General features: G+C 38.7%; 1 protein-coding gene across 1 annotated transcript in view; it reads right to left on the reverse strand.

Annotated features, from left to right (window-relative positions):
- Window positions 1-337: 337 nt before the first annotated feature.
- The window catches only part of LOC121232797 (tubulin-specific chaperone A), a 58327-nt gene continuing 37491 nt past the window's right edge, over window positions 338-21173 (reverse strand). The window contains exons 2-4 of the mRNA XM_041121268.1: window positions 14960-15065; window positions 3171-3257; window positions 338-858 (exon numbers count right to left, since the gene is read on the reverse strand). Of these exons, the coding sequence (XP_040977202.1) occupies window positions 778-858; window positions 3171-3257; window positions 14960-15065 (274 nt within the window). The 3' untranslated portion in view covers window positions 338-777. The remainder of the gene's footprint in view (window positions 859-3170; window positions 3258-14959; window positions 15066-21173) is intronic.

Here is a 21173-nt window from a genome sequence, read left to right on the forward strand (position 1 = left end):
ATTAAGCATTGTTCCCTTACCTATTAGTTCTCTTTCAGCTTTTGGGGTTTAAGCTTTGTTCAAAGAAACTCACTTAAGCCAAGGTGCTTTCAGGAAAAGCATAACTCTTACCAGCAGATCCAATTGACAACATACTAGTCATCTGCTAAATTCTGTTTCTTGAAAAAGTAACAGAATTTTGATCAATGGTAACTGTATGAATTGGGGTCTACAAATCAACCCCAGGCAAACTGAGAAAGATTGGGAATCAGCTCTTAATTCTGTCTTGGGCTCAAAGATAAACAAGGAGTAATACTTAATAAAATTACAAATAAATTGCATCACAAAAAAAGATGAGTGACATTGAAGGGTCATTTACTCCATCTCTTCTTTCAATACAGATTGTTATGCTATAATGGCTTGAAATTATTTCAAATATAAGGTGCCTCTAATGTATTTATTGGTCCCTCACGTTCCTTACATAGCTAAACTTTCTTAGCCTGAATTGTTCAGATTAAGTTCTGTATATTAGCTATTACACTATTATGCTTACATTAAATAGGCTTTATTTTTTTCCTTTCTGTAACTGAGGTGAACTGGAAATGTTTCTATTTTGCCTGAATATGGAACACACAGATGTTTCAGAACATCCTTTATTTGATGCATCTTGCAGTTAGAGAAAAGCCAGTTTGCATAAAGGGAACCTTAGCAAGCCAACAATAGTAATAGAGCCATAGTCAAATAAAAGTGTAGAATGGACCCAGTGCTAATGCATATAAAGAGACTACTGGAAAACTTCTAGGCTTCCAGCTTCACTGACTCTAGTATGGAACGTGCTTCTTTATACTCTTCGGCTTCTTCCAATTCTTTTTCATTTTCCTGGAATTAAAAACAAAACTTTTGAGTACTTTGAAAATAATGGACATGGAATTAAATTTAAGGAGGAAACTATGAAACAAGGGATATATCATTATTGAAAACACTAGTTTTACATAATTCGAAGCACAAGTAATTTCTTTTGTCCTGCTTAAGGTCCAGGGTAATGGCTGTTATGTGTGAATAGATTTGATCTATGCATACCTTTATTTTGTTAAATAAATATTTAAAACCAAGGACAGCATAACCGGAACCAATAACAACAGAACTCAGAACAAGAGTACCATTAGGAAAAAGCTTAAGCCAAGACTGACAATTAAAAAAACATACTACTACACAGTTGATTTTAAGCATTGAAAGTGAGCTAAGAACAGAAAGCAACCTTTAAAGACTTCCAAATTCTTAATAAGAATAGTAACTCCCCGCATTCCTCGTTTTAACTTTGTACAGCACAGCGTTTGGATCAATAGCATCATTTCTGCATGCTGCTGAAATCTAGACCAGCTAACTGTCAAGTAACGAGTTGAATGACAAAAGGACCCTAAAGCCTGCCAGGTACTGAGTCTTTATTTTGGAAAACAGTAGAGGCATACCACCAGAGGACAAGACACCTTGAGTTTTCCTTTGAAAAGGGATTTGCATTTTAGCTGTCAAATGTGTCTGAGGCTTAATTTACGGTATGTATTTTTAGCCTCACAGTAGCATTTACATGTGTAGCAGAATTCTTGGTGAAAAATCAGCTTTTAAAATAAGCATGACTATCTCAAACTTAGTATAGTTTCAGTGAATCTATTTGTACAAGATATTATTTATTCCTGCAGGTATTCATAGCTTAAAAATGCAGCACTAGTTCTCATCTCACTAATAAATCATATAAGCAGTATTCAGTAAGGACTCAGCTGTCTTGTTTCTTGTCCATAGCATAATAAAAGTAGTAAGCAAAGTATTTTGACTATTTCAGTTCACTACAAGCATATTATATACATCTACATGATCTAGAAAGACTACCTAAAGCAAGTGAACTATTTTTTCTGATCATGTAACTATCATGGTGTATTGGGTTTGTGTGGTAGGGTTTTGGTAGCAGGGGAGAAGCTGCAGGGGTGGCTCCTGTGAGAAGATGCTAGAAGCTTCCTTAGCTCCAAGTTGGACCCACCTCTAGCCAAGACAGAGCCAATCAGCGACAGTGGTAGCGCCTCTGGGATAACATATTTAAGAAGGGAAAACCTGCAGCGGGAAGGGAGTGGGATGTGAGAGAAACACCTAGGCAGACACTAAGGTCAGTGAAGAAGGAGGGGGAGGAGGTGCGCTGGAGGAGGTGATTCCCCTGCAGCCTGTAGTGAGACAGCAGGCTGTCCCCCTGCAGCCTGTGGAGGTGAATGGTGGAGCAGATGCCCACCTGTAGCCCATGGAGGAGCCCACGCTGGAGTAGGTGGATGCCCCTGAAGAAGGCCGTGACTCCGTGGGAAAAGCCCGTGCTGGAGCAGTCTGTACCTGAAGGACTGCAGCCTACAGAAAGGACCCATGCTGGAGCAGTTTGTGAAGGACTGCAGCCCATGGGAGGGACCCCACACTGGAGCAGAGGAAGAGTGTAAGGAGTCCTCCCCCTGAGGAGGAAGGAGCGGCAGAGACAACATGTGATGAACTGACCGCAACCCCCATTCCCCGTCCCCCTGCGCTGCTCAGGGGGAGGAGGTAGAGAAAATCGGGAGTGGAGTTGAGCCCAGGAAGAAGGGAGGGGTGGGGGGAAGGTGTTTTAAGATTTGTTTTACTTCTCATTACCCTGTTTTGATTTGAATAGTAACAAATTAAATTGATTTTGGTTTTTTTTCCCCCAAGTTGAGTCTGGTTTTTGCCCATGACCATAATTGGTGAGTGATCCCTCCCTGTCCTTGTCTCGACCCACGAGCTTTTCATTATATTTTCTCCTCCCCATCCCACTGGGGGGGGGGAGGAGTGAGCGAGCAGCCTTGTGGTGCTTTGTTGCCAGCTGGGCTTAAACCATGACACACGGGAATTCAGAGTCCATTGTAACAGTTCAGTATTTAAGTGTATGTTGAGTGCGCACTCCCTTAAAGACAGCTTCTAATATTCTAACACACACAGTTTTCATAGACTGAAGACCAAGTCTGCAAAGACAGTTATCTAAAATGAAATATTGGTATGTTATAGGATGCTAGTCTTGGGACCTATAAAAAGTAATTCTTCAATCCAATTCTAATATGCTGCAATTGCACTACAGGCAAGCATGTTTCTCCAAGTTCATCAAGGAACAGCAGCATTTCTTGATTGGTGGATTTTGGTGCTATACTTACTAGTAGTTGAGCAAGATCTGCATGTGCAACTTCTAATCTGCGCTGGCAGTCTGGAATCATCATTCGTGACTCTTGTAAGATCTCAATCTGTGAAAATTAGAAGCCAATAAAATGAGAACATATTCCAGATGGGAGTGTTATTTTTTAAGACAAGTCTTTACTCTGAAAAATCAGTAGTCCAGTCATCATCTAGGAACTTCAGAACAGTGGTACCTATTTTCTGAATAGGCTTTTTTATTAAAAGATACACTTAGCATAATTACTTAAAACTCTGTTAATTTACAGGACACTTCCATTTACTTTGTGCTTAATGAAATATAAAGTATTAAGTGTAAAAGAGTATTTAGAATAATTTTTTCCTTAGAAAAAGGTACTGCCTGGTAAGCTTTCCATACAGCATTTGTTAAAAAGGCTATTTAAAACAAACTTTCTCCTGCTGTCGTGAAGCAGCTTCATCCAGAATGGGATCAGCTGGCTATATAAATATCTCCTGCATCTTTTGGGTAATAAAGAAAAACAGTGTTCAGATAATACCACATAGAGATAATTACTGCTTGAAAAAAGTTATTGAGATATTGATCACATTGTGTGCACACTGCAGGAAGCTCTGACTGAAAGAGAAAGGTAAAGAAAAATGAAAAGCAAAGACCAGCAGGCTCATATTTTTGATGCTTATCATGCATAAAAAGTTATTACTTATCCTTGTGCTTCATTTTAGGAGAAAGATTATTCTCACCATGAACAAAATCACTAAAATGGCACCCCACCGAATCTGAACATCTTGCTCCCTCCTACAGAAAAATTCAGATTTATACAAGGGAACATTTATTTCATGGAACATTTCTGGATCTGAAATCCAACCACCGAGAAGAAAAGGTGTGCAGAGTTGTTCAATAATGTTAAATCTATTTAGAAATTAAAATAGGTTAGATATAAGTATGAAACCTCTTCTGCATTCAGGATAACCTGCAACAGGCAGCTTTCACTTTAAATGGCTTACTTCATTCTGTCATTCCTATGTTGTATTCTTTCAGTATTAATGCTGCCGTACTGAAGGGAACACTGTCATCACAAAAGGGAAGATAAGCTATGTCTAAGAATGTATTTATGCATACAGGAAGGCCTTTTGTAGTACAGCATTATCATCATTCTTAAGTGTCATATGCTTAAGTTCTTAGTTCAAGTCATTTTTGAGAGAAAGGGTTTAAAAACTTTGTTTCTAATTTTTTTTCAGAGAATCTAGGGCAAAACCTGTCTACTTTGAAGCAAAGATGGGTGACAAATGTTTAAAAAAAGTTAAGCATCCCCAAATTCCAGTTCTCATCAGTATTATCACTTTCTTTTAAGCATTCAGCATTGGACTGTATTAAAAATAAGACTAGTCAGTCTGCATGTTACACTTTCAGCAGTGAATGAATAAAGATTTGTAACTTCTATAGAATGAGGTATGCCATGAGATAATGCCTTCTGCTTTATGTACTACAACTTTGTTCTACAAAGAATACCTACAGGAGTGAGAATATCCAATAATGACTTCCTTGGGCTGGTATTGCTAAATAGTTGTGTGTTGTAAAGCTGGTGGATGATATAGAAAGTAGTAACTTATTTGATATATGCCACTCAATAAGCAATCTGGGAAGGCATATAAACTGTAGTCCTAGCTGTTGTAAGAAAAGAACAAAACTACCCTAACCACACTGTTCAAAACAGAATTTGACTGTGATCTAAAGGGGTACCTGAGTTTTATTTACATTTGCCTGCAGTTATGCAATAATAAATAAAAAACAGAAGGAAGATAAATCCTGTAACTACATTCAGTAGGTACAAACAGTTGAAGATTGGAACAGGAATTTTGTGGAACCAAGATTATTAGTCGATAACTTCTACATAAAACACTTTTTTTCCAAGATAATCCCAGATGGACCATTTACTGTTACAAATGTATATAATAAAGCAAAGTCAAAAGCTCAAATAATTAGATAAGCTTTAGGACTGGAATTTTAAAAAAGCGTTAGGTCTCCAAATTCTATCAAAATTTAAACAGCAGCCTTCTCCCCTCCCCCAACACATTCTAGAAACTTTCTGACTAAATTCTAAGGAGTTTAAATTATAACCAGGTCACAGAGGAAGTTATTACATGAAACTGATCTAACTTTGCAAAGAACCATAAATATCTTCAAGGTTTCTGTGAATTACAATGCCAAATAGAAGTATTAAAAAACTGGAGTAACTGAAGTGCATATAAATAAAGTGTTAAGACAAAAGCAATAAAGCACAAAAGTATGTACAGAGAGAAACAAATTGAATTTGTTGTCAATAAGTGTTCATAGGACCAGAAGAGCTACTGTGACTAGTGAGGATGATGTCCCTATTCCTTTAAGTGTAATGATAAAATCCAGTTAAACAAATCTCTTCAAAGAGCCACATTTCTGGTCAGTTGTCTTTCAGGATTGAAGGTATTTCTACTAAGGGAGCAGATGTCTGGCATCTTTCAAAAGCAAGCAGTCTGCTCAGATGTGATGGAGCTCTCTAACTGTTGCAGTGTATATAGCCTATTTACTAAACATGATGTGGATTTTTTGTAAATTGGTTCAGATGTCAAAGAACTAGTGTGCATAATATAATGCACTATTGTCCTGGTTTCAGCTGGGATAGGGTTAATTTTCTTTTTGGGTTCAGTATGAGAAGAATGTTGATAACACACTGATGTTTTCAGTTCTTGCTAAGTAGTGTTTAGACTAAGTCAAGGATTTTTCAGCTTCTCATGCCCAGCCAACAAGGCAGCTGGAGGGGCACAAGAAGTTGGGAGGGGACACAACCAGGGCAGCTGACCCAAACTGGACAAAGGGGTATTCCATACCATGTGATGTCATGTCTAGGATATAAACTGGGGGGAGTTGGCCAGGGGGCGGATTGCTGCTCTGGAACTAACTGGGCATTGGTCAGCGAGTGGTGAGCAATTGCATTGTGCATCACTTGTTTTGTATATTCCAATTCTATTATTGTTGTTGTTATTATTATTATCATTATTATTATTTTCTTCCTTTCTGTCCTATTAAACTGTCTTTATCTCAACCCAAAGTTTTACCTTTTTTTTTGCCGATTCTCTCCTCCATCCCACTGGGTGGGGGGGAGTGAGCGAGCAGCTGTGTGGTGCTTAGTGCCAGCTGGGGTTAAACTACAACAACTATCAATAACCTTAAATCTGTTTTCCATAAATTCCGGATTGCACTGACAGATAAAGCAGAACTGGAAACAGAAAAGCCAAATAGATGCAAACACACAGATCCACCTACCAGTTGCTTAAGTGGAAGGGCACCATAACAAAAATTGGACAATTATTTTACACATTCAAAATAAGCACAAAGGCCAAACACAACTCTATGAGAAACAGCTGAGGAGGCAATGCCTAAGGCTTTAAACATAAGGAACTTTGATTTTAGCAGGTCCTACAATAAAAGTTCAAAGCCAGTATTTTGACTTATCTCGGCAGATCAGAGCTGCTCAGATGAGGCAGATTCTCTATTTTTTGGCTCACTCAAGCACTTATACTAAAACAAATTTTTGATACTTTAAGAACACAAATAAATATTACTGCTTATGAGTGTTGATACCAAGTATTCTGCAACAGGAAGCAATTTTGCTCAGCCTGACATGTATTGTTATAACGGGGACAACAGTTTCATGTTTCAAAAAGATGGAAGCAGGGTTTGGTGGTTTTTTTTGTTTTTGTTTTGGGGTGGGTGTTTTTTTTTTTTTTTTTTCTTTTTTTTTTTTTTTTTTCTTTCAGCTTACCCACAACTTAACAAGAGATTGAGAGATGTGCGGACCCACAAATAATTTGAAAACAACAAGAAATCCTCCATAGGACACTGTTGTTCCTTGATCTTAAGAAGGACAGCCTAATAAACTACTGGGTCACAGGGTATGGTGACAATATTATTTTATATGACAAAAGATAGGCTAAGAAAAATTAGAAATGTGAACGAGTCATATATATATGAATTACGTACACACACATGCTTTTAAATACTGCCTCATAATCACTTGCCCTTTGTTGCACAGCTGAAAACATAATCATAACAGTATGGATCTACTCAAAGACAGTAGTAGAGAAGAAAAAGCATGCAAATAATTCAGTTTGCTAAGAAAAGTGCTACTTGTTCGAACTACTTTTCATCAGAAAGTTTGTAAAACACTTGGAATCCATTGACCAGTTACAGCCATATCTGATGGAAGGACAGAGATCCAAAATAAAAAAAGGACATCTCTAAGAATCATGAATACCAATGGTTCCAAAATTAATAATCCTACTAAGGAAAAAAACATAGCACAAAGTAAACAGTGATGCTAAGGCTACTGGTTGTCTAATCAACATATTTGTAACTTAAATCCACAGCATGGTATTACTTTTCACCTCACTGGTAATCAGGGAATATAAAGGCACAAGGTGGTGGGCCAGGATGGTGGCAAGGGGACACAGGGTGTAGGACAGCATAGGTGATGTAGGAGAAAGCTGGGTATAGGGAAGGCAGGAGCTCACAGGAGACACAGCATTAAGGGGCATATAGAGGGGACACCCCCCCCCCCCAAAAAAAAAAACTGTAGGAAACCAAGTTTTATTAGTTCTACTTCCTTTGAAGCAACTTGTTTTATTTTCACATAGCAGGCCCAAAAGAAAGCTTGAGCCATCCACAAATATAAGATACAAGAACACACTGCAGTCTGTTGTGAGTTTTGCCAAATACATTTGATCAAAACACTTCTGAAGGACCACGAACAAAAGCTTGCAGTAAAGAATTGGAGAACTTTGATTTGTTTCTATAGTGCTTGAGCATTTCAGGCACTGAAATGACCATGTATCGACTACCATTTGTAGCAAGAAAGCTGGAAGAGAAGAAAACCCTCTAGATCTAAACACCTCAGTATTTCAAACAAGCTTTCTCTGCAGCTCCTCTCAGGTGAGGGCCAATCCTGTTTCTTTTATAGCAGATCACCTTAAGACATAAAAGGCAGAAAGGTTCCTTTGGTCTTTTTGGAAAACAGTTTGTCACTGGCTGTTTTCCACTAGTGTACAACTGTAAGGTTTTCTTCATTGCCAGCAGCAGGGGATGGAGGGAGAACACCACATGACTTGAAGCTAAAAAATGGAGATACTGTTCAGAGGACAGAAGCAAAACTCCGTGTCCTCCACTGAAAAAGTTTTTAATTAAATACTCTGTATCATAAATTACAGATACTGCTCCTTTAAAATTAACTTAGAGGATGATAATGGAATTATCCATTACAGAAAGTTGTCATTTAATCAGCAGGCAGCACATTTCCTCCCAGCAACTCTAAATTCTACCTGAACAGATCTGTGTTGATGCAGGTATAAAGCCTCACCCTGTAAACAGGTGAGAGGTGGTAAACATCTGAATGAAGAGGTTTCTTTGGAAGTAGCATGAAGAAAACACTGACAAAAGACAGACTTGCTTTCCCAACAAGAATGGCTCAACCTTGTTAGAACAAATAACCAAATTTTCTCTCTGCCAAGGTTAAGCCTGGGGGAGAGGTTTAGAGGGTTGGGGTTTTTTGTTGTTGTTTTTTGTTTGCTTAAGATAGCATTATAGATGCTGAATGCATGCTTTGCTAAAAGGTAGCAGGCTGGTTAGGAGATGTTTTAGAATAAGCCTGAAGGTTTGGGAGGAATCCCCCATCTGTTTTGTGGAGGCAAAATACCTGGGGAAATATTTGTGCTAAAATTGGAAGCAGAACAGACATGGGAAGTTCCCTAGATAGACAGAAGGCAGAAAAGTCAAGTCCAGATTTTTTTTTCCTCCCTCTAGAGCAGAGGAAAAGTGAGCCCAGCTACAGAAGAAATGAATCATGTCACATCTAGGTGGCAAGTCTTTTCTACCATAGGAATGTTGCCATACTAACTTATTCCAAATATTGCACAAGTGCCTTTAATCTTCAGTATAAAAATCTGGAATCCAAAAGGTATTTACACCTGCCTAGATAAAAAGGAAAACAGCCTCTGGAAAACAGAAGGGAAAAAGGAAGATCACAGTAATGATTTTTCATCATTTGGTCTCTTTCAGAAAGCACGTTAGGCAATAAAACCAAAGTTTGAAAGCATTTTTAATATCACCTGTACGTTACGAATATTATTCTGTATTTAGTACAGAGAATTCCAAGTTGCTAGCTTTTAAGGAAACAAATTGTGCTTGTTAAGGATACTGTCCAAATACATAAGGGGGAGCATTAGACCCTCCATTAGCATTTCCACTGCCTCTTTACCTAGGCAGCTAGAGCTACAGAGTTCAGATTATTAAGCAAAGATCATATATTCTTAGAAAAAACAATAACTTGTGAAAATAATCAGACTGCAGTGAAACTGTATGTTTCATCTAATCTTACTGTACTTAATCAGTGAGAAGATTGAAACTTTGTTTGAACCAATAGGGTGGGGGGTGGAAAGAGTTAAAAACTTAAAAAGCCAACTGAGCTGTGGTGGGTTGACCTTGGTTGGATGTCAGGTGCCCACCAAGCCTCTCTATCCCTCCCCCTCCTCAGTGGGGGGGGGGGGAGGGGGGAAATAAGATGGAAAAAACTCATGGGTCAAGATAAAGGCAGTTTAATAAAAGCAAAAGCAAAGGCTGCACATGGAAGCAAAGGAAAACAGAAGATTTATTCTCTACTTTCCATCAGCAGGCAAGGGCCAGCCACTTCCTGGGAAGCAGGGCTTCAGCATGCATAGCAGTTGCTCCGGAAGACAAACGTTGTAATAAAGAATGCCCCCTGCCCTCTCCTTTCTCTTAGCTTTTATTGCTGAACAGAAGTCATATGGTATGGAATATCCCTTTGGTCAGTTTGGGTCAGCTGTCCTGGCTATGTCCCCTCCCAAGATCTTGCCCACCCCCAGCCTATTGGTGAGGGGGGGGAATGTTGGAGAGACAGCCTTGATGCTGTGCCAGCGCTGCTCAGCAGTAGCCAAAACACTGGTGTGTTATCAACACCTCTCTAGCTACTGATGCAGAGCACAGCGCTATGAGGGCTGCTATGGGGAGAATTAACTCCATCTCAGCCAGACCCAATACATGAGCTAACTAGAGTATTTCTTTGATGCTAAAATAGACATTTAGAAATGAAAAAGTTACAGAACATTACAATGTTCCTTTCAGCTAGAACTCCTCCAGTAACAAGATTAGCAACTGTCGTGGTTTCAGCCCAGCCGGTAACAAAGGACCACGCAGCCGCTCACTCACTCCTCCCGCCCCCCTCCGGTGGGATGGGGAGGAGAATCAGAAAGGAGAAAAGGAAAAAAAAAAAACCCGGAACCTCGAGGGTTGAGATAAGGACAATTTAGTGGGACAACACAAAAAGAGAAGTTACAACAACAACGGTACTAATAAAAGAATATACAAAACAAGTGATGCACAGTGCAACTGCTCACCACCCAGAACCCGATGCTCCAGCACTTCCCACACCAAGAGCAGAGAGCCTCCCCCCAGCCCGCTCCCCATTTATATACTGGGCATGATGTCACATGGTATGGAATAGCTCCTTGGCTAGTTCAGGTCAGCTGTCCTGGCTGTGCCCCCTCCCAGGTTCCTGTGAAAATTAACTCTATCCCACCTGAACCCAGGACAGCAGCTCATTCTCATCTTCAACAATAATTTTCCAAAACAATATAAATTGTTTCCAAATGTATTTCTTTTTAGCTGTTTTAGGAAATAGTCTACCTTCCACTTAACAAAGCAAAAGAAATATTGCCATTTTCACTAATACTTGGAGAAAAACTGTGTATTAGCAAGACTGTATGTACTCTTTGGCATACAGGTATTAAATTCTATGTTAAATCCATTGGATTTTTAATTAATCTGGAAATAACATTACACAAGAAATCATTTGGAACTGTAGGATAACTATTTAAAAAAAATTAAAATTATCATTTATCAGTAAAAATGCTGACTGTTAACAAAAACTCCAGAGTAGATCTACCAATCCCACTGAGAGGAAATAAAGAGTAGATACCTCAGGCTCTTCCCACACTCACAAGCCTCAAGATAAAAGCATGAGATGGGAAGCTGAAAAATCCTTGACTTAGTCTAAACATTACTTAGCAACAACTGAAAACATCAGTGTTATCAACATTCTTTTCATACTGAACCCAAAACATAACACTATACCAGCTACTAGGAAGACAATTAACTCTATCCCAGCCAAAACCAGGACAGGATGTTATTTATGTATGGAACAAATCAACAACCACAGAAATACAGAAAACTACTGGTTCCTACCATTAGTCTGCATTCATGAGCAACTACAGTGAAAAGTTTCTATTACAGATAAAGTATCATGAAGCCCTGTGTAAAGCCTTCATATATCAAGAACCATTACAACTGTGTGGAAACTAAGGCTTCGTTACAAAAAAAATCCACACAGAGGTACAACTGCATTATTTGCTGCTACCAGTCAGGGGTCTTCATGACCCTCTACAGAAACTATATGCAGAATTTACACCTGATAGAATACATCAAAAGTCTTTTAATGCTTTTTTTCTAACTTGTACAAACCTGTTTTGTATAAAATAGTTCAGTTTTTATTAACAGTTTTCAATTTAGTATTTTATTAAAATACTTAATAATCCTTTTTCCTAAAAGTCTTGTGGTTGAAGATAGTGTGATTTTGAGATATAAAATTTATGAAAATATTTTCTTTCATAGTATTTTTCCCCCAAATACTGCTCTTCATTTATTATGTTTTTTTCTACCAATAAATTGTTATAAGCTTTTCCTTAAATTCTAAACTTCTCATCTGCCTTTTGTAGATAAAAACCAGATAGAAAACAGTGTAGTTTTTTGGTTTGGGGGTTTTTGTGGGGGGGGGGTTGTTTGTTGTTTTCATTTGGTTTTTGTTTGTTGGTGTGGGGGTTTCTCTTTTTGTTTTTTTAAATAAACTGTAAGTGATGGGAAAGGAAGGGCTTCCCTGCCCTGTAATGCTAGCGATTCTTTCCCTGGGATATACTACCTACCACAAGTAGATCTCACCCAGCTTGGATTCAGCTGAAGTACATTAGTTGAGACACAGCAAGTAATGCAAATACAACATGCACCCAGGACAATGGTAATATACGGGGTCTTCAAGTTATATTCTTGGTCAGAGTATACCAGCACTGCGAGCAAACTGTCCTTTTTGTTTCTCAGATATTAAATCTGCTCCTCATTAAATTAGTCTTTCTGGACAGTGCAGGTAAAGGCTAGTATCTAACAACTGCCAACTACCCTAGTTGGTCACTGCCTCAGCTAGAGATCACCTGAGTTCACAGGAACCACAAGGTGCCCAACTGTATAAGGAGTTAGGAGAAAAATATTGAGTCAAACCCTAACTATTGTTCTACAAAGGGACTGATCCCTCCTTACAGACCAGACACACCCTAAAGTCTACATATGCTTTAGGAATGGCATTATTAAAGTAAATTTTTCCTTAGACACTTCTGTACTGTTAAACCATATGTTCTACTGCAGAGTTGTAACTAGAAAGCTAAATGACAATAGTAGTACATTAAGAGGTAAGTAATGCTTTTAAGCATCCCTCCCTCAACTCTGGATTGGTTTGTATATACATATCTGATTTAGCTGATACCTCAGCTAAAATAAATTAAAATTATTCTCCTAGTCTCAAATGATTGAATTCATTCTCATCCCCCAAATGCTATTTTTCATTACTGAAATAAAGTCTATAACCATATTTTTAAAGTTATTCAGATTCAGAATTATTAACTAAAAGCAATTCTTAAAATGTGTAAATACAGATATTTTTCCTGAAGAACTTCTCAAAGTATTAACTCTATCCAAAATGTTTTTTTGAGCAAGCTCTCCTGGTATTATATAATTTTCTTTAGTGTAAGAAATTTGATCCTATGAAAAGCGTGCACATTCTTTCTGAGCCTCCAAGTTCTTGATAACTTAAAATATGAACAACTTCCAGAATGCAAAGTGCTCTAAAAGAACGATAAGTAAAGATGTTATTAGAGGAACTGATTGCTTTCAAAGTGGATCAGGCAATTTCTGAATGAATCAAGACTATTCTCTTTAAAGGCTTTTGTCATTGGTCTCTGAAAATACCTTCAAGTAGTGTGTAACATTTCATTTCACAGCAGAAGTTCCCAGCCTCCGCTGTTTTTGACTTTGATGATATCTTGCCAGGTCACTGTGGAAATACCACAGTGCAGTCAAATAACCTGATGAATGGGGGACACTAAAAATGGGAATTGCATTCATTAGTTCTTGTTAGCACCAGCAGATCTTCAGAAATACTATTTCTGTAGGATCTTGGAGTCTCAGTCTGTGGTGAGGCAGAAGACAGCTCAGCTCTATAAATACAATTCTTTATTTGTATACAAATTATTATTCTTTATTTGTATTTCTTTCTCATGGCATAATGAAAGCAAGGCAGGACACGCACACGTGAACTGAAATCTGAACTTTTAAAATAAGTTGTTTAAGTTTGTTCTAAAAGGGCTTTCTCCTAGCTTGTTTTTGTTTATTTTTATATTGGATTTTGTTTAACCTATTATTTAATTGTTTAAAAATTAAGATGGGAGAACAGTAGGTTTTATAACACTGTCCTGGTTTCAGCTGGGATAGAGTTAATTGTCTTCCTAGTAGCTGGTACAGTGCTATGTTTTGAGTTCAGTATGAGAAGAATGTTGATAACACACTGACATTTTCAGTTGTTGCTAAGTAATGTTTAGACTAATGTCAAGGATTTTTCAGCTTCTCATGCCAGCCAGTGAGAAAGCTGGAGGGGCACAAGAAGTTGGCACAGGACACAGCCAGGGCAGCTGACCCAAAGTGGCCAATGGGGTATTCCATACCATGTGACGTCCCATCTAGTATAGGAACTGGGGGGAGTGGGGGTGGGGGGATTGCTGCTTGGGGACTAACTGGGCATCGATCAGCGGGGGGTGAGCAATTGCACTGTGCATCATTTGTACATTCCAATCCTTTTATTATTACTGTTGTCATTTTATTAGTGTTATCATTATTAGTTTCTTCTTTTCTGTTCTATTAAACCATTCTTATCTCAACCCAGGAGTTTTACTTCTTTTCCCAATTTTCTCCCCCATCCCACTGGGTGGGGGGGAAGTGAGTGAGCGGCTGCATGGTACTTAGTTGCTGGCTGGGGTTAAACCATGACAAACACGAAGTCACCAGACTACTGAAAAAAGTGAAAATAATTTTAATTTACAGTTTCAGTTTCTGTGAAGATTTAAGAGAAAATATCTGGGAAATGCTTGGGAAAACATAGTTAAAAGATAACATATTTAGCTGAAAGAATATAAAGGCCACAGTTAAACACAGACATGCCACACTTCTGTAAAGAATATAAATGAATCTCCCAAACCCAAGCCTTCTCTCAGTGACAAGTAAACTTGACACTCCTTCTAAGAGGGCATGTACAACTGTCTGCAATGGCTGTCCTTTATGGGGAACCTTCCAAGAAAAATTTTATCATATTGTAATAGTGACTCTAAACCGTACCCATTGTTACTGAGTGATAGCCATTCTGACACCAAGTGCTAAACGATCCATACCCAGTCTCCTTATAATTTAACAGTTCTGGAGAAAAGGAAGTTTCTACAAATGCATATTATGACTTTTATAATTGACAGGATTTCAGTCTAGTACTTATATAACAGGAGTCTGGAAAAAGGCACAGGAGATTCTTTTATTTAAGGATGACTATGATTAAATCAGAGCAAAGAAGGATTTTATAAAACAAGTTTTAGGATAGTTTACCTGCTTCTTAATTCCATAATCATTGCATGCTTCAGCTTTCATTTTTTCAATCTTTTCTTCTTGCTGTTTTGCTTCTTTTTCATACATAACTTTTTCTTTTGCCAATCTGCAATTAAACCAAGTGATTGTGTTAATCTGGTTCTATTATGTTAAAAAGTTATGCCATTGAAAACAAAAAAAAACCCTGAAAGCTGCAGCCCTATAAGATAATACAGTTTTATAAAAAAAGGCTCTTAACCACTGCAAAAAACTGCATCTAGGAAATGCAGAATTTAGCTATAATGTATAATAATTCTTATGAATTTAAATTAAAAATATTTTTAAAGATTCTGTGTGGGCTTATCCATATACAATATCCTAAAAAACCTATATACTGGTACTTCATTTCAAATACATAATAGAAACAGATAAGAAGCTGCCTTGTAGATCTGGATGACTGCTAATAAAAATAAAGACAGTACTACAGAGGAGAAAGCTCGCTCTCGATCTCAAAAAAAGTCCTCACATCATAGGTAGCCAAAACAAACTTAATATTAAGATGTCTGCAAAGGCAACACTCTTATCATTGACATTCAAATCAGCATTTGCCAGACTTTCTCATCACCATCCAGACTCAGATGGTTTTGTGAGTGACCTATATTGGCTGTTATAGTCATGTGGCCTTTCCTCTTTCTTATTCACTACTAAATAACACCACTGCACCTGCACCAAAAAATGATGGACATTCTTCTTAGTAGTAACTCTTAAAAAAAAATTATCACGTGTAAATGAAAAGAAAAAGCACTTTCAGGTTCACAAACTATGATACCAAAATGGTTTGTTTTGGTTTTTTTTTCCCTGATCACAATTCCATGTCATGCTATTAAATGCAATATTTCCCATACTAGTTTTCATACAAAATAATGAAAAGTAAAATTCCCAAATAACACAGTAGCCTCATAGTCTTGTGTTCCCTAGAGTATTTTCTCTGTTTACCTTGATAATGGTTTGAGAGTTATAGACAAAAGTAACAGTTCTATAATTTACATTATAGCAATTTTCTTTATGGCATTATTTTTCAAAGGGAAAAGAATCCATCTTTTAATCCTAATAATGGACCCATATTTGGGAGCAGGATGCTTTTTGCTAACAAGCGTAGATTCAAGAGTAATGCAAGAAAATTTGAAGGTCAGAAGGGAATATTAAGGTAGTCTAGTCTGATGTCCTGCAGTAATTTTTACATTACAATTCCATTATGAGGCTTAATTATTTGTTGTTATTGCAATTTTGCTGTTACATCTCCTACTTTGTTATGTATGTTCATTATGTATATGCTGGATTACATAATGCTAGATTCGAACCAAAACATCCTTCAGGATCTGGAGAATGAAGAAGTAATTGCTGATTAGCTAATTCAAGAGCAAAACAAACATTGAGATGCTAGTGCAAACCTGAGAGCATGCCAAAGAAAATCCTTCCCCAAACAAGAACAAGTCTATATCAGATCAGCCTATATTAGATAAGATTGTTTAAGGAGAACTCAACAGCCAAAAGAACATAATCAGATCCAAGAAGCAAAGAATATTATACAAACGAAAAGAGAATAAAGGTCTTGTAGAGAGCTTCTTGGTCACGTTAGCACATCAGAGCAAATTAATTCCTAATTTGTCACAGTTAAGTGCTCTACTAGAAGTGCTGCTGAGGATGGACAGAAGAGTACTAGGTTGATAAGAACCTTTTGAACTGAAGCTGCCACAAAAGCACCACTGCAGTAATATCTTGAGAAAAATTCCAAAGAGAATATGCTGATATTGAAACATCAGGAATTCTCCCCGCTTTTGACAGAGTTTTCATCATTAAAAATTGTTTTGCCAAAATAGCCTTAAGCTGTGATTCCACAACAGTTGATCTAAATTGGGCTGTGGCAACACTCACCTGAACTGGCTTCAACCCCTGTGGAATCACACCATAGGAGAAGGCCTTCAGTCTTATAAAGAAGCAGTATGTAGAGCATGTAGTGTAAGTGTCATGGTTTAACCCCAGCCAGCAACTAAGTACCACGCAGCCACTCACGCACTCCCCCCCACCCAGTGGGATGGGGGAGAAAATCGGGAAAAAGAAGCAAAACCCACGGGTTGAGATAAGAACAGTTTAATAGAACAGAAAAGAAGAAACGAATAATGATAATGATAACACTAATAAAATGACAACAGCAATAATGAAAGGATTGGAATGTACAAATGATGTGCAGTGCAATTGCTCACCACCCGCCGACCGACACCCAGCTAGTCCCCGAGCGGCGATTCCCCGCCCCCACTCCCCAGTTCCTATACTAGATGGGACATCACATGGTATGGAATACCCTGTTGGCCACTTTGGGTCAGCTGCCCTGGCTGTGTCCTGTGCCAACTTCTTGTGCCCCTCCAGCTTTCTCGCTGGCTGGGCTTGAGAAGCTGAAAAATCCTTGACATTAGTCTAAACACTACTTAGCAACAACTGAAAATGTCAGTGTTATCAACATTCTTCTCATACTGAACTCAAAACATAGCACTGTACCAGCTACTAGGAAGACAGTTAACTCTATCCCAGCTGAAACCAGGACAACAAATGATGCACAGTGCAATTGCTCACCACCCACTGATCGATGCCCAGTTAGTCCCCAAGCAGCAATCCCCCCACCCCCACTCCCCCCAGTTTATATACTGGGCATGATGTCACATGGTATGGAATACCCCCTTGGCCACTTTGGGTCAGCTGCCCTGGCTGTGTCCTGTGCCAACTTCTTGTGTCCCTCCAGCTTCCTTGCTGGCTGGGCATGAGAAGCTGAAAAATCCTTGACTTTAGACTAAACATTACTTAGCAACAACTGAAAACATCAGTGTTATCAACATTCTTGCATACTGAACTCAAAACATAGCATTGTACCAGCTACTAGGAAGACAATTAACTCTATCCCAGGTGAAACCAGGACAGTAGGTATCATCTAGGCCAGTAGTACTGGGGAAAGACAGCAGCCTAATTAGTACTAATAAAGATACTAAATCAGGGGCTGTAATTCCAACTACTGGAACTAGCTCCAGTATTAGCATCAGCAAATATTGATTTAATAGAGGATGAGTTAATTGTTTGATCAAGGTTGCTCCAGACAGTATTATTTGCTTTACTATTTTTAGGTTCCAAAAAAATTAATTTTAATCAACCTGTGAGACAGCTGATTTTTTTTGAATGAGAACAGAAAATTCCCTTGAGGAGCAGGGGGAGACAGATATGATTAAAAGCAGTTTTTATGTTGATTCACTTACTAAAGTGTGTATGCCATTGAAACTAAATGCACAATGTTTGTCACTACTTATGTTTTCACATTACGTTTTCACACTCACATCTCCCTCTATGCACACTAACTTTTCAAACTGACTGCTATTCAAGTTTGCTTACTTTTTTCAGAAGGTAAAGGACTGCACGTTCTGGCCTAGTTTAGAACTAAATTTTAACTTGATTTTTTGCCCACCTTTCTCAGATCTGAATGCTTAATAATTACATCTATATTTATCTACCTACTTCTATTTCCATATTAATTGTACATTTCAGAAGCAGAACTTGAAATATTCTGCTTTCAAAACTGGAAACATTACATGAAACCTGAAATACGAAACTGCTTTCTGTGACATGTTTTCCATTGCACTTTGTTCAGTAATCAGAATTGCCCAATTTAATGTTCCATTTATCATTCATAAGATTGGGATGCTGATATTAACGATATTAAGCAGCTTTGATTTGAAAACATTTTCTGTAGTAGATCCTTCCTCTAGATGCCATGAAGCTGTTTCTATTGAATACATAGCTTGGGATATGCTAAATTAAAGCAAACTATTGATTTCAAAAGGAAAGTGAAATTTCATAATGGAGCAATACTATCCCTTAATCACCTCTTCCTTAAAAATTTCAGCAGAATTCTACACCAAGATACCCACAGGATACTTTGTTCCTCTCCCTTCACCCTTTGTCTATCTAGAAGCAAGATTCTGTTTTTGTTTTGGTTTGTTTTATTGTTTGGTTTTGTTTTCTTTTTTTCTGGGGGTGGGGGGGTTTTATCCCCACCCAGGTTAAAATGAATACTAAACCAAAATCTTTACATATGGTGTGATCATACACAGTGAACAGAGTAAGAATAGCTCAGTAGGTACCAGAAAAAGCCAGACCATAACTTGTTAAATTTCAAGTACACAAGTCATTTATAGATGGAAAAACCCACAACCATAAAAACTACTTGTCACATCCTAATTTCTCAGGACAACGACTCAGGTTTGCTGATTCTCAGGTCAGTACTAAGGTGAAACGACACCAGGGATCCTTTAACTCACAAAACTCAATTTTTATTTGCTCACAACAAGAACTGGCATGGTCACCACAAAAATTGGTATGCTCACAACAAAAATTGGCATGAAACCATGTCAGTAAACTGTGTAACATGTGCTAACCATACATCACCAAACATATACTACAGGCCTTGCTTATCTGGGGATCAGTTCAGGAAAGACAATAAGGAGAGCCCTCCCGTTGAGTTACAAGGTTCAGAGCAGACCCCCTTGCTTTCTAGACTCCTTCTCAGAGAGGAGCCCAGGGGCAGCTGGATCCACTTCTAGTCCCAGACTTGGTCAACGGTTTATGTCTAAAGGGATAAGGTGTAGGGATTACAGAAAAGGAAGAGAAAAGAGAACAAGATAGAGAGAGAAAAAGGAAGAGAGAAAGATTTTACTAGTCCTAGGTCCAGCATTGGTTCAGTCAGTCAAGGGGTCCAGTTGCGGTAGGCACACACACCTAGGACTTCAGTTTGTGTCCTTTTATCAACCTTGCCCCTCCTTTGGGTGGGTACTCGAACTTATTAGGCTAATTAGGTGTCAGGAGTGGTTTTTGAGCCTTTGGGCTTGGGGGTTGTTTGGGGAGTAACTGCCCCTTCCCTGCATGGTGAGCTGTCCTGCTCAGCACATCAGAACCGGGAGCTGTGCACTCTCTGACATGCCCTCCCCCTCCTGTTACTGATGGGTGCTGATGGGCTGCTTTTCACCTGTGGTTCCTTGCTAGGAAGAGTTCCTCCTTAAGCAGAACTTGCCCCACCATAATGTTTGAGACATTACCTCTTTCAGTCCTTCACACTACTACAAGCATAACTTTAGCAAATATTTTACAGTGTCATACAAAATATAAGCTACAGTAACTTTAACTTTTAACTGCAAGAATTGAAAATCAAAAAAGGAAACAATATGGATTACTTATAGTTATACTTGTCTGTGCTGGTTTTGGCTGGGATAGGGTTAATTTTCTTCATAGTAGCTAGTATGAGGCTATGTTTTGGATTTGTGCTGAAAACAGTGTTGATAATACAGGGCTGTTTCAGTTATTGCTGAGCAGTGCTTACACAGAGTCAAGGCCTTTTCTGCTCCTCATACCCACCCCCCCCCCCCCCCGGCAGTGAGAAGGCTAGGGTTGCACAAGAAGTTGGGAGGGGACACAGCTGGGACAGCTGACCCCAACTGACCAAAGAGATATTCCAGACCATGTGACATCATGCTCACCAATAAAACTAGGGGGGAGGTTGGGGCAGGGGCCACTGCTCTGGGACTGGATGGGCATCGGTTGGTGGTGACCAAGTGTTTTCATTTGCATCACTTGTCTGTCTCGGGTTTTATTTCTCTCTCTCTGTTACCTTCCTTTTCATTAAAATATTATTGTTGTTGTTGTTGTTATTATTATTATTTCAATTATTAAACTGTTTTTACCTCAACCCATGAGTTTTCTCACTTTTACTCCTCCAATTCTCTCCCCCATCCCACTGGGGGGGGGAAGAGAGTGAGTGGCTGTGTGGTACTTAGTTGTCAGCTGGGGTTAAACCATGACAGTCCTTTTTGGCACTCAACATGGGGCATGAAGGGTTTGAGATAATGACAGGTTTGATTGGAATGTGCTAGATTGAATTTATAGCTGTTATTGGCAGGCTCCTGTGCTTGCCATGGGGCTTGCTTGCCTTACTGTATTTTAGAGTCTAGTGCTTGTTAGTGGCTGCTTTTTGCTTTCGCTGCTTGCTGTAGTGCTTATCATCTTACTCTGCTGTGCCTTGGAACATTTTGATAACAGCAATGGCAATGCGCCAGGGCTGGAGGACAGCCAGGGCATCACTGCTGTTTCTGTGCTGCTGTACTGGACAGGCTGGAACTCCAGTGTGAACTCAAGTCGAAGG

Source organism: Aquila chrysaetos, chromosome W, assembly GCF_900496995.4.
Source record: "Aquila chrysaetos chrysaetos chromosome W, bAquChr1.4, whole genome shotgun sequence".
NCBI lineage: Eukaryota > Metazoa > Chordata > Aves > Accipitriformes > Accipitridae > Aquila > Aquila chrysaetos.